General features: G+C 35.6%; 1 protein-coding gene across 3 annotated transcripts; it reads left to right on the top strand.

Annotated features, from left to right (window-relative positions):
• Positions 1 to 163: 163 nt before the first annotated feature.
• Positions 164 to 5,260, top strand: LOC127081789 (oligopeptide transporter 6). 3 transcript variants are annotated; one of them, XM_051022005.1, is made up of 7 exons: positions 164 to 331; positions 2,001 to 2,515; positions 2,688 to 2,785; positions 2,871 to 3,440; positions 3,581 to 3,839; positions 3,924 to 4,106; positions 4,367 to 5,260. In XM_051022005.1, exons 2-7 carry the CDS (start codon positions 2,024 to 2,026, stop codon positions 4,979 to 4,981), a joined length of 2,217 nt encoding a protein of 738 aa, XP_050877962.1. In that variant the 5' UTR covers positions 164 to 331; positions 2,001 to 2,023; the 3' UTR covers positions 4,982 to 5,260. The 3 variants fall into 3 exon arrangements, with proteins under 3 accessions (XP_050877962.1, XP_050877963.1, XP_050877964.1); XM_051022006.1 differs by having other exon boundaries at positions 168 to 331; positions 2,004 to 2,515; XM_051022007.1 differs by lacking the exon at positions 164 to 331 and having other exon boundaries at positions 1,901 to 2,515.
• Positions 5,261 to 14,117: the final 8,857 nt, after the last annotated feature.

Below are 14,117 nucleotides of genomic sequence, written 5' to 3'. Positions count from 1 at the left end.
GGATTGTTGTCTTTGTTGTAACTAAATGAATTTAGGTTCGAAAGCCTTGTGGGACTCTTTTTTGAAAAGCAACGTTACACCAGCTTTTTGTAATGGAAAATTGATGTGAAGGTTAAAATCAAACGAAAATTAACATATAAAGACTTAGATCAAAAATAAAAATACAGGACCAAAATCATAATTAAACTCGTTAACATTACAGGACTACAAGACTTTAAGGAAAAAAAAATAATAATAAATTGAATTGTTTATAAATAGAAAAGGAGAAGCTGAACATCGCAAGCAGAGATGAAGAAACTAACAGTTACTCTCATATCCATCCTTCTCAAAGGTAATTAAGTCCTCTTAATCCTCTTGCATTACTCACTAATCATAATTTTTTATCATAAACTAATCTCTTCATTATGGAATCAAGTCTTCTCTTTTTGTTTTGATTCAGTTTTTTTTCCTTCCTGTTTTCACTGATTATTCATCTCTTCTTTCTCTTCGCTGCACCATTGTATCGTTCATCTTTAAATGTTACTCATTTTAGATCGGATTTTGCTCCAGTTTTATGATGCTGGCTTAGTTTTCAACTTCATGTTTTGAATTCGATATATAAGATTGAAATTGAGTTCATTCAATTTCAATTTAATGTATATTCATTGTTCTTGGAGTTGGTTAGTAGGGTCCATGATTCAAGACTTTTTGCTTTTAGGTTTTTAACTTCTTTTCCCTTTGCGCCCTAAAAAGTTGGTAAAATGTCTCTTTTTTTAAAAAATAAATAACTTTATCAAAGTTATTTTTTAAATATTGAATTAGGTCACTTATTTTTTTTTATTATTAGGTTAAAATGCAATTAAACAAAAACATCTGATATTTTAAAATTATCTGATTTTATTTAAATTTATCCTTTTAGAATTATGGTCAAACAATTTGATTTTTTTTAATATAAACAAAATCATATTTATTTTTTACCACAAAAAATAAAATTTATTAAGTGTGTGTTTCATTGTTGATAAAAATTAATATTGAATAAATTGATTTAAATTTAATGAAATTTAAATATAAAGTGATCTATTTTTAAATACATTTATTTAATATTGAATTGAACAACAGATTGAAAGCCGGTTTGAATTGGCTGATTGGGATGGTTTGAGAGATTTTATTAAAATAGTTTAAGATATTTTTTTTATAATTTTTATTTATTTTTTTAAAATATATTTTATAAAAAAAATTTTAACATATATAAAAAAATAATTAATTTTATCATTTGTTAAAAGAAAATTATGCAAACATATTTATAAGCACTTATTTTAATAAGTGTTTATGCTATAAGCTGCAAAACTGTGTATTCAAAAGATAAAATCTTAACTTCAAGTTAAAAGTTAGTTTAAAGACAAAAAATCATTTGTACTTATTTTAAAATAATCAATTCTATACTTCTTGGAACCAAACCTATACTAATTTGTTACAAAGTATTATATGATTTTTAGGATTTTTATTGCTCACGTAAGTTTTGTTTTTTATGTCAAATCTAAAATTTAAGATTTTTTTATTTATTTCCGGAAAACTTAAGATTTGTAATTATTTGGCCATTTAAAGTTATACTACATTTCTTCTTAACTTAGGATTGTACATTTAAAAGTTTAAATATTTTTAAGATTTATTGAACTTGACATAATTGTCATTTTTGGTGCCTGCCTATTTTTATTGCCGATAAATAATATTATAGTGATTGAGTCAGAAGTGGAAGAAAAAAGTTATAATGATTTGATATCTTGAAAGAGCTTGTTTGGATAAGCGTTACCACACATACCAACGTAAATACAACGATACAAAGACTTAGTAGAGTCAACTTTGCTGAATTCTTAGTCTTTTGTTCAGCCTGAAATGATGTAATGCTTCTTAGTGTCCTTTTGTGTATGATACATTGATGCCTCATACTGTCTCATTTTGTATTTACATGTATGCATAAGATCTATATTTGATCTCATAATAATTTTGTTTTTCTGCAAAAGAAGGATAGGATATCATTGCAACTATGTCTTCAACTTCAAGGTTTGGCATTGAGTCAAAAAAGAGTGTCACAGAGATGAATGAGGATGAAGAGTGTCCTGTTAAACAAGTTGAGCTCACAGTATCAAAAACTGATGACCCTACGTTGCCTGTTGTCACATTCAGAATGTGGGTTCTTGGGATTCTTTCATGTGTGGTTCTGTCCTTTGTGAACCAATTCTTTTGGTACAGAACACAGCCTTTGAGTGTCACTTCAATTTCTGCTCAGATTGCTGTTGTTCCACTTGGTCATTTCATGGCAAGAGTGTTGCCAACTCGTGTCTTCTTCAAAGATACATGGTTTGAATTCTCAATGAATAGAGGTCCATTCAATATCAAGGAACATGTTCTCATTACCATCTTTGCTAATTCTGGTGCTGGATCCGTTTATGCTACTCATATTTTGAGTGCAGTGAAGCTTATGTATAAAAGGAAACTCAGTTTCCTTCCAGCCTTACTACTCATGCTCACCACTCAGGTTCTCTTCTGTATATCTATTTATAATTCTATACCGTTTTTTCAATTTATTTGCTCGCCAAAAATCAAATTATTGTTTAAACACTTTTCTGAATCGACCAAAACGCGTTGTATGAGTGTCATACGGGTGTTGGACACTGAAAATTGCCTTATGCTTCTCTATTCAATTTTAGGTGCTGGGATTTGGTTGGGCAGGACTGTTTAGGAAATTTCTTGTGGAGCCTGCGGAAATGTGGTGGCCTTCTAATCTGGTCCAGGTCTCATTATTCAGGTGTGTTTTATTGAATTAATGTGTTCTTCAGTATAAGTAATTTTTGCAAAAATGTAACTATTCTAAAACCATTATATTAATGCAGTGCTCTGCATGAGAAAAGCAAAAGACCGAAAGGAGCCACAACCCGGACTCAGTTTTTCCTCCTTGTTATGATCTCTGGAATGGCATACTATGTGTTACCAGGCTACATGTTTTCAATGTTGACATCTTTTGCTTGGATGTGTTGGATTGCTCCCAAGTCTATCCTTGTCCAACAACTTGGTTCTGGTATGAAAGGTCTTGGGATTGCTGCATTTGGTTTTGATTGGTCTACGATTTCTTCTTACCTTGGCAGTCCACTAGCCAGCCCATGGTTTGCTACCGCAAATATCGCTGTTGGATTTGTTATCATTATGTATGTGATGACACCAATTTTTTACTGGTTCAATGTCTACGACGCCAAGAATTTTCCTATATTTTCAAATAAGCTTTTTATGGGAAATGGTTCGATCTATGACATTTCGACCATTGTCAATTCTGATTTCCATCTTGATCGGGATGCTTATGCAAAGAATGGGCCTCTACATCTCAGCACATTCTTTGCAATGACTTATGGTCTTGGATTTGCCACACTTTCTGCTACAATTGTGCATGTTCTTCTCTTCCATGGAAGGTAATCACTTCGCGAAACATCTTATTCAGATCTTTGTGTTTGAATTTTATATGGAAATCTGCACTACCCTCCTCACCATATTCAAGTTCTATTGCAAAATACATGATGTCATCTACATTTATGTGATATGCACTGTGCAGGGAAATATGGGCGCAAAGTAAAAGTGCTTTTGGAGCCGGTAAAAAAACTGACATACACTCGAGACTTATGAGGAAGTACAAGTCAGTCCCCATGTGGTGGTTTCACATAATTGTAGTGGTGAACATAGCTCTTATTGTTTTTATTTGCGAGTACTACAACGAATCACTTCAATTGCCTTGGTGGGGCGTATTGCTAGCTTGTGCTATTTCCATTTTATTCACTCTTCCAATCGGCATAATAACAGCCACTACAAATCAGGTATCTTAATGGTTTACTTCCAAAACTTGCTAACTTTATATTGGTGCTATAGCTGTCTAAGGTTTATTTCTTTCTTTTTAACAGCAACCAGGCTTAAACATTATAACAGAATACATCATTGGTTACATGTATCCGGAGCGCCCTGTGGCTAACATGTGCTTTAAGGTGTATGGCTACATTAGCATGTCTCAGGCACTAACATTTTTGGCAGACTTTAAACTTGGTCATTATATGAAGATTCCACCAAGAACAATGTTCATGGCTCAGGTCAGTTATGATTCCTCTCATTATAAATTTCAACCACTAGAATCTCACATATTACGAACTCTATAGCACCAACACTTCTGATTGAATGTGTGTCTGATGTCTAACACTAACACATGTGATTAGATTCAATTCATTTACTTTCTTAAATTTTTACTCTTCTTGATGTATTAGTGTTGTATCAGGTGTCCATGTATGTGTTAGTTTTTTTCTAGAGTAGGAATTCTTTGTTAAAAAACTAAATTTGTCTGCATTGTATGTAGATGGTAGGAACATTCATATCAGTACTTGTGTACACAGTAACTGCTTGGTGGTTGATGGGGACGATCCCTGACCTTTGTGATACTTCCAAACTACCATCTGATAGCCCTTGGACTTGCCCAATGGACAATGTCTTCTATGATGCGTCAGTTATATGGGGACTTCTTGGACCACGCAGAATCTTCGGAAACCTCGGCGAATACAGCAATGTGAATTGGTTCTTCCTTGGTGGAGCCATTGCACCTTTTCTAGTTTGGCTTGCTCACAAGGCATTCCCGGGACAAACATGGATTCGTCTAATTCACATGCCTGTCTTGTTGGGTTCAACATCAATGATGCCTCCTGCAACTGCAGTCAACTTCACAAGCTGGATTGCCGTCGGCTTTATCTCAGGGTACATTATATATAGATACAAACAAGATTGGTGGAAGCGCTACAATTATGTTTTGTCTGGCGGTCTTGACGCCGGAACCGCCTTCATGACAATCTTACTTTTTCTTACTTTGGGTTCAAACAACATTAACCTTAACTGGTGGGGAAATAATGTTGAAGGGTGTCCCTTGGCTGCTTGTCCTACTGCAAAAGGCATTATAGTTAAAGGCTGTCCAGTTCTTTGATCCTTTCGAGATTTTTCGATCGGCTACTTTATCACGCAAATACATAATTAGGCTTAGAATAGTGCTTTTAGAATTTATGGAAAACCAATGCCTTCAGATAATTAGCTATTGTCATCTATTTGGCAAAGCTAATATGATCTTGGAAGTAGAGGTTCTTTATCAGCTTTTACTTTTTTAGTTTCTGCAATTTCATTCTTCCTGTATATGATCAATAAGACTATATTTTATAAGTTAGTACTAAAACTATCTCAATATGATTTTAGATTTGTTTTATCATTATTTTTGTGTTTGGAGTTTTTTTATATCTATTAAATGCTTAGGCAGTTCTTGAATTAGTTGCTGATTCTACATAAATTTCAAAAGCGAAACTTAAGTTAACCATGACAAGTAATAAGGACTTCTGTCCCAGACAAAAATTGTTCAAAACAGGTCGTTCTCTTAATTGAAAATTTAGAAGCTATATATCAGTAATAATAAGTACATTTTATTAATGTTAAAACTTGTTCTCTTTGTATTGATAAGCTCTTGAATTAGTTGCAGAATCTACCTAAGTTTCAAGAACAAAACTTGAGTTAACCATGACAAACAAAATGGCCCACACTTCCAAAAAAAACTTAGGTTTGCTTAATTGATAATTTAGATTCAGAGTCAATTTTTCAGAAAATCAAGTTTTTTCCACTAGGTCGCTTAAGGCCAAAAACACAGGAGCCCCAGGGGCAAAACACCCTAAAAAACATAAATTCATTGTTTTTCTATTTTATTTAATTTATTTTCTATTTTCATATTTTCGGAAAAAATCTAAAATAATTTGTAGACTTTTAATTTGATTTTATTTAATTTTTAGTTGTATTATCGTGTTTTGGCCTTAACAATGAACAAGGAATTGTATTATCGTGTTTTGGCCCTTGCGCTCCTGTGTTTTTGGCCTTAAGCGACCTAGTGTAAAAAATTCGATTTTCTAAAAAGTTGACGTTGAATCAAAATCTTATTGTATCATTTCATTAGAAGAAAATCAGGAACTAAATTGACACTGAATCAAAATCTTATTGTGTCATTTACTAAATAAAAAATTAAAAGTCTACCTTATTTAGGAACTAAATACGGGACACCACCATAAAAAAATATAAATTCATTGTTTTTTTATTTTATTTGATTTATTTTCTATTTTCATATTTTCGAAAAAATCTGAAATTTTTTGTAGACTTTTAATTTGATTTTATTTAATTTTTAGTTGTATTATCGGGTTTTATAATTTTATTTTAATCGTTTTCTATTTTCCAATTGTTTTTTTTCTTTCAATATGGACATTATTGGTATTTACATATTTGTTGCATTGTTGATGCATGAATACTAGGTCTGATTCTTCGGATACACTCAATATTAAGTTTTTTTTAAAAATACAATTGATACTTTTCGGATATGCATATCAAAAAACACATTTTTTGTAAAAAAAAGGTTTATCCCGATATGCATATCCGAAATTAAGTAAAACACGGTGATTCACTATTTTGTGTTCAATTTTGTGGGAAATGAATGTTTCCGGAGATACATCTCAAAAATCTGAAGGCATTTTTGAATTTTCACTAAAGTTTTGTATGAAGGTAGAAAGGTGAGAAAATAAATTGTCTAAATTTTTTATCTTAGTAACTATGATTTTGAATAGATTCATTCCTAAGTTGCACTCGCAAATCCCTATCGACAATATTTATTAACAAATTTTCTTTAAAAAAAACTATGATTACAAATAGATTCGTTCTTAAGGTGCACTAGCAAATCCCTAAACCCGTCGTATTTATTAACCAATTTTCTTTCAAAAATTCGGAGAATATAAATATATATGACACCGTTTGAGAAAAAATACTTGCATTGCATAAAAACGAATATACCACGTAATTTTATAAACAATCAATCACAATTTTTTTATTAATTAAAAAATAAAAATAAAATTTTCTCTTTATTTCGATATAACCACCACTCCATGATTTCAATTTAAAAAATTAAATTTAAAATATATTTAAAAAAAATCTCTTTTCTTATTTATTGTTTCTAAGAATATGGATATAGGTGTGTTCCTATGAAAGTATTTCTCCCGTTTTGAATTTTTTTAGAAAATAATTTGTTTTTTTTTATAAAAAAAACAAAGAAATAGAGGTTAGAGTGTGTGGAAAAAAAATAGATTCAGAATTCTCAATTCATCAATTGCATGTAATTATAGTTCCAAAACGAGACGGAATGAGACACTGGTACTGTTTGTGGAAAACGAATTTGGATTCCCGCGTTTTCCACTATTTCATGTTTGCTCTTCGATTAGCTAGTCCGTAACCTTCTCAGGTCAGCGAACCAAAAGCATTCATAATCGAGTATGAAGATATGTTATGTTCGTTCCGACCAAGCATCGTTTCAATCTCGGTTCATCGAATTTTGGAATCTCTGGTTCCCACGGAAACTCCATGCAGTTGGCCAACGAATGATCCTAGATCCAAATTCAGATTTGTATCAGAATTACTTTGAATATCCTATTGAAGGTTCCTGATGAACCTCGTAATCGCGCATCACTTCAATTATCCATCATCGAAAACGGTTTTCGCCGCAACGGCTCCTGACGTAGTTCTGTGACGAACGCGCCTTCTCTAGAAGGTGAATGAACTCTCGAGAGATGAACAAACATTGTAACGCACCTGAATTACTAGATCGCGATGAAGTAAACCGAATTCCAAACAAAGAATTGTAGACAACCAAAGTAGTAATCATAACGAATCATATTGTACACTGTTACGACATGGAGTACCAGATATTTCGGTTTTAGTCCATCGTACCTCACTGTTACCACCGAGATCAATTACGCTTGTGTGCTTGATGGCGATCCTTCGACTGAAACACATATTCCTCCTAGCACACTAATATTGCGTCAAAATTGGAAATTCAAGTGCACAAAGATGTCGAAGGCCGAGGAAGTTAAATAGATCGTAGATATAGACCTGACAGTGGTAACAAGTAACTTCCAGTGTCGACAGAAGTCCATACAAGATGCCTCTGTTAAAATTAATGTGTTGTAACCACCACTATCTTTAGTATGTATTATGAGAGAATTGTAACCATCACATTATAATAATTGTTTTTATTTAGATTTATGGTAGAGTTGTATCATTAAGATTGAGAGAACCAAAGAGTCCTCATCGTGATTACCAACTTATTTTCTCCTATGTTAGTTTCCTTTAAGCCTATATAAAAATGAGTGTGTGGTGGATTCAATAATATAAGATGTTGTACCCCTAAATTTTCCCTCCCCTTTCTCACCTATGCATCCAATCACTTGATCATGAGATGACTTGCATACATTCATAATTCATCCACATGCATCATTCATCATGGATTCAGAAGAAACTCGGGCTCGTAAAAGCTAGGGTTTGCATAGATATCAAAGTCCAAGGGCATGGTCTAACCACATCATCAGCATAGGGGATGTGAAACCCTAATGAGGGTGGTGAAGGTTTGATTTCAACAAAGGTGTGGCCAGACAGTCTAGGGCCTTCAAAGCCCTAATTCCTCAAGGCATGACTTCATGGAGCTTCACCTAGGCCTTATCTTGGTATCCAAAACCCTAATCAGAAGATGGGAATCAGATGAACTTGGTGGCCTCGTTGTGTACTCATGACCCTTCAATCTTTACCCTTTGTCATTTTTGCTTGGCCTAACCCTTCTTGGAGTATTGGTCTTGGTCCCAAGTCAATGATTATATCCATATGGTTGGGGGTATGCCTTTGGTCCTGATCATATGAATATCCAAATTCCTTGTTCTTCAAGCCATTTTGTTGGTCATGCCATTGGTACATGGACACTATGTCAAAACCCTAATCTTATGGTCTCACTTGATGATTTTGTTCATGTACATTATCAATCAAGTTATTTTTCAAAAGTCTAAGTCATAAAATAAAACAATTTGGAAACCAATTTTAAACCATTTGTTAATCCATTTCATGTCATTTTAAACTATTCCATGTGATTCAACATAAGAAAATACAAAGTTTGACATTTTGACCAATTTGCTGACTTTGGTCAACAGTTGACTTTTTGGTCAACTTTGACCAAAGTCAACCCAAAATCCAAAAACCCTAAAATTCACCCTAACCATTGTTTCAATGTCCATTTACAAAGAAAATGCAATTTTGACCATTTGTTGACTTTGGTCAACAGTTGACTTTTTGGTCAACTTGGACCAAAGTCAACTCTCATTTGCCCTTGGTCATCCAAACTTGGCCTAGCCTTTTGTTGTGATGATTCATCCAATCTTCATGCTTGGTAATGTCTTTTCTCTTGATTGCTTCCATCACAAGTAACTCACATTGTGCAAACCATGTCATTTTGACATTTTGGAAATTAATGACCATTGGCCTTGGTTTGTCCCTAATCAATTTCCAAGGAGTTCTCTAACAGCACCACTTTGTCATTTGCTTACCACTCATGGCTCTAACCAAAGAAACTTACCAAGTCAAAAGAAATGCATGGTTCAACTAGTGAATAGTCCATGATGCAACAAGTCCGGCCCTGCTACTGCAGCAAACCATCCAACACTTGGCAATATCATTTACATTGCTTTGCTGCTATTGAACAAAGGCATGAGGAGTTTGTTTTGGACCCTGCAGTGGACATCATTCCCAAGCCTTATTTAAGCCAAGACCTGCAGTGGAGACACGCTATAAATGCGCATGTTACTAGATTCAAGCAATGAGGTTATAAAGGTCGAATCTGCTACCAACTGCAGTCATCATGCAGCAGCACCATTAATCACAGGAAATTTACATGACCCTTTGACACACTTACACATGCAGTAGGTCTGGTGTTCATGATTATGGAGAGGGCTCATGAAAGCTACGACAAAAGGACTATCCCTGCAAACAGACCAACCATTTCTTAATGCCTCACAAATCAACCTGCAATGTAACAGTTGCAGCTAAAGCATCAAGGCACCATGACATTATCTTGCTGAATTAATCCAGATGGAGCCTTACAAAACCAGTGCAGAGGTGCTACAAAATATGACAGCCATGGTTTCAATACATGTTGCAAGTCCAGGAATACCTATTGCTATAACAGCCAGCACATATAGCAAAACCAAAGAGTACCTAACCTGCTGCATGAACATTGGCCAGATTGGAGTTTGGGATAGCATATCACACCAATCATCATGCCATTAGTTCAGTGAGATAATGGAATGTAAGGAGCAGTCCAGACTTTGAAACTCCATGCCATTGTCCTGACCTGTAATGGAACCATCGAGCTCATCATGGCATCATCATCAACAGTAACAATGAGGCACCTGCGTTGTGGAGCCAATATCTTGCTTCACATGACCTGTTCTTGCTTCACCTGTGACTGCACACCAGCTGCAATTTCCACAATCAAAATCCATCAATGGACGTGCATATCAACAAGGGTCATCATGTGTAAAATAGCCAAGTGAATGCAACCTATGGTATAGCAGGGCATGTGATAGTAGTACAACAGATTCTACTTGATTCTACATGAAAGAATGTCACCAAGGTGAGGAAACTCAAGTTTCTTTTCAGGGAATAAATCATCAGGCCTAACAAAAGGAAGCCAAAGAGGAATTGACCAAGCTGCAATTGAAGTAAGGCATTACCAACCCAGCCTGTCATTGAGTACAATGGTTCCACATTCATTCAGAATAGCATGCAGCAAACCAAAGCACTCTTGCATTTAACAGTTACCAGTTAGCAGGTTACCTGATCCAATGACTTCATCACCTAATTCTAATGTTACCTACAGCAACCAGTCTATGTACCAAAGCCATTAACATTCACATACCAAGTTGTTCATCAATTCAAAGGGCAAAAGCAAAGTCACTTAAGTTCAACCTGCAACATGAATAACAAGTCATCAAAATCATTTCAACATGACCTCAATCTAACCATAACCTGCAGTGGCCAGTCAAACTTCAAGTTCACTTACTCACTAACCAACATCAACTCACATAACTAACTGAGTTTCCCTAACATAACTAACTGAGTTTTCAATTAACTTAGTGAGTTGAGTCCAACTAACTCCAAACCATGTTTAACCAACTCCATACCTAAATCCAAAGCTAACAAGTTCCAAACCTAAAATCTATTTAAGAGATTCATCTCTCTCATTTTCAGAACCTTAGCATTTTGCGCGAATTCACTCTCTCTGCAATCTCTTCCCTCACCCTCACCAAAGCTCTCTCACTCTCTCACAAAAAATCCATTGAAGCTTCACCTTGAAGCTTTAATTTAGCTTGAGCTTAACCACTGCATTGCTCATCATTCTCAATCCAGAAGAAGAAGAAGAAGAAGAAGAAGAAGAAGAAGAAGAAGAAAGAGGAAGAAGGAACGTGCAAAATGAGATCAAGAACTCACCTGTTGAAGTTTCCGATCGTCTTCTCCGGTAAGTCCATTCTATCTTGTGTAATGTTTTCTTACATTGAGCATACTGGAGTGTAGCTTTGAGGCTAGGGAGTGAAAGCCCTTTGGTATTGGAGATTAATTCGTGATGAACTCCATTTAATTTAAGATTAGAGACCTAGGGTTCTTCCATTGTTTAGGTTCGATTCCCCCAACTCTGGGATTGTTTCACGATTCTATTCCCTTATTCTTGCTTGGCTTGGTTTGGCGCATTTAATAGTGACGGTGGTTAGATGTAAGCCACTGCCAGCGCCGGCGATGGACGCTGACACGGTGATAGCGAACGGACGATGAGAGCCATGGACGCGCGCTTTGAACTTTGTTTTGAATCTGTTGACTTAGACAAGTCAACAGAAGAGAGAGGATTGGACTTAGCTAGTTTAAGTCCATTAATTTGCTTTTCATACACCACAGTTGCTGATACACCCCCATTGGTTAGTAAGGAAATGAGAATTGAGCTTTGGCAAAGCCCACTGGCCTTTTTCCTGATTCACCCTGCGAATCTAGAACTCACCCCCCTGGGAAGTGAACAAGTTGATATTGGGCTTAGCATCAGCCCAGCGTGGTTTCCACTCTGTTTTTTTGGATGTGCGCCCCTATGGCCAAAAAAACAGAGTTGAGCTTGTCTGAAGCCCACACGACCATTTCAGTTTCTCACCACCATTTCCAGCTCACACCTCCCCAACCAAACTCATTTCTTTTGTTTTTTTTAATTGTTTTTTTTACAATTTTAGATTAGGTTAATTAGTACAAGGTTAGATTAATTAGGTAAGTTTGACAATTAGGAATAAAATCTTGATTTTTAGGATTTTTAGTTCTAATTAGGGTTTTTTAGATTTTTTAATTAGGACTTTTTATTAGAATTTTAATTGGGACCTTGATTAGATTTTAATTGGTCTTTGATTGAATTTAGAACTTCACTATTCTCAAAATTAGGATTAGAATTTCAACTTTAGGTTAGAATCCCTTTTAGGCCATGGATAAAATTAGACATATTTTTGCAATTGACCATTTTGCCCTTATGGGCTTATTTTGGTATTTTGTGTTAGAATTAGGGGTGGCAAACGGGCATACCCGCCCTGTTTAGGCCCGCCCCGTAAAAGCCCACAAAAAAACGGGGCGGGGCGGGGCGGTCATAATTGAGGATGCAGGCCTAAAACTTAGACCCGCCCCGCAAAAAAGTGAGGACGGGGCGGGGAAAGCCCGCGGGCACTGCACTCTTTAAGCCTAAAAATGCAAAAATTTATGTAAATACACGTGCCCGCAAAAGCCCGCGAAAAAAACGGGGCGGGGCGGACACATTTGAGGGTGAGGGCCTAAATCCTTGGCCCGTCCCGCACGAAAGTGCGGGCAAAACGGGCATGCCCAGCGGGCCGAGCCCGTTTTGCCACCCCTAGTTAGAATTGCATGCTCCCCTTAGGATTATAGTTCAATCATTTTAGGACTTAACATAGAATTTTAATCATGATTTTGACCAATCTACACATGCTCCCTTAGGACTTCTAACTTAGAATATTCAATCAATTTTAACAAATCAATGCATGATCCCTTAGGATAGTTTCTAACAATTACTAACTTTGTTTAGATCCAAACCTAGTTCCCTAAAACAAATCAAAACCCATGATTAAATTGATCAAAAGAAATTTTGATTAATTAAATCCTTTGAACTCGTATAATCTCACAGTCTAAATTGAGTGACCAAAAGACCCTTGGTCACTTAATAAGACTTTTCTTCCAAGCTGTGGAGCTCAAGACCTCAAGACAAGATCTTCAATCAAGGCATTCTCAGTCATACCAAGCAGCGGATTATTCAAGCACATCAAAGGTGTCATCTTCAACACTTGTTAAATCAAAGTTAGAAGAGTGTGACACGAGCCTTAAGCAATAGAGAAGGAGTGGGATTGGAGTATTCCTACCCCCATTCTGAGTATCTTTGGTTATGGGACGTATGACCTAGCGCTCATCGTATTCACCTCTATTCATAGACTTTAGCACAATTCTAACCATACAATTGGCAAGTCTCTCTCTTCACAACAAAAGCAAAAACAATAAAAGCAAGGACAACAATCAACAACTTATTAACCATGAATCAAGTTGTACGATACAAGCCTTAAGTAATGGAGAAGGAGTAGGACTGGAGTATTCCTACCCCCATTCTGAGTATCTTTGGGTATGGGACATATGACCCATCGCTCATCGTATTCACCTCCATTCATAGACTTTATTACGATTCGATCAAACGATTGATAAGGTCTTCATCATCAATGCAAGAAACAACTACGAAGACTCTTCTCCCTCCACTTGAAAGTTAGTATGATTCTCATCATCCAATAAATATCAAGTCTATTCATCCTATTCAATTCTCATTATTCCATTCCAATCATTTCAATCCCAATCATACATTTCTTCTTGCCTCCAATCAATTTCTTTTCATCCCTAGTGGGCTGAACTACGAAAGCTCTGATTTCCTTATTGCACTATAAGGATACGTAGGCAGGAGAACCCAGTTTCTTCGCGAGCTACCCTATTTATCAAGCAATCATTCTTCATTCATGCAATCTATACCATCTCTTCGAGATCAATCATATTTCTCCTTGGACTCCTTGTATATCCTTTTAGGACGTCCTGATGACGGTCCATCTCTTCAATCGAGAGTTGTTTGGCTTTCATCCCAAACATTCAATTCATTCTTT

Source organism: Lathyrus oleraceus, chromosome 5 (genome assembly GCF_024323335.1).
Source record: "Lathyrus oleraceus cultivar Zhongwan6 chromosome 5, CAAS_Psat_ZW6_1.0, whole genome shotgun sequence".
Taxonomy (NCBI): Eukaryota; Viridiplantae; Streptophyta; class Magnoliopsida; order Fabales; family Fabaceae; genus Lathyrus; species Lathyrus oleraceus.
This window is presented reverse-complemented; position numbering and strand designations above follow the sequence as displayed.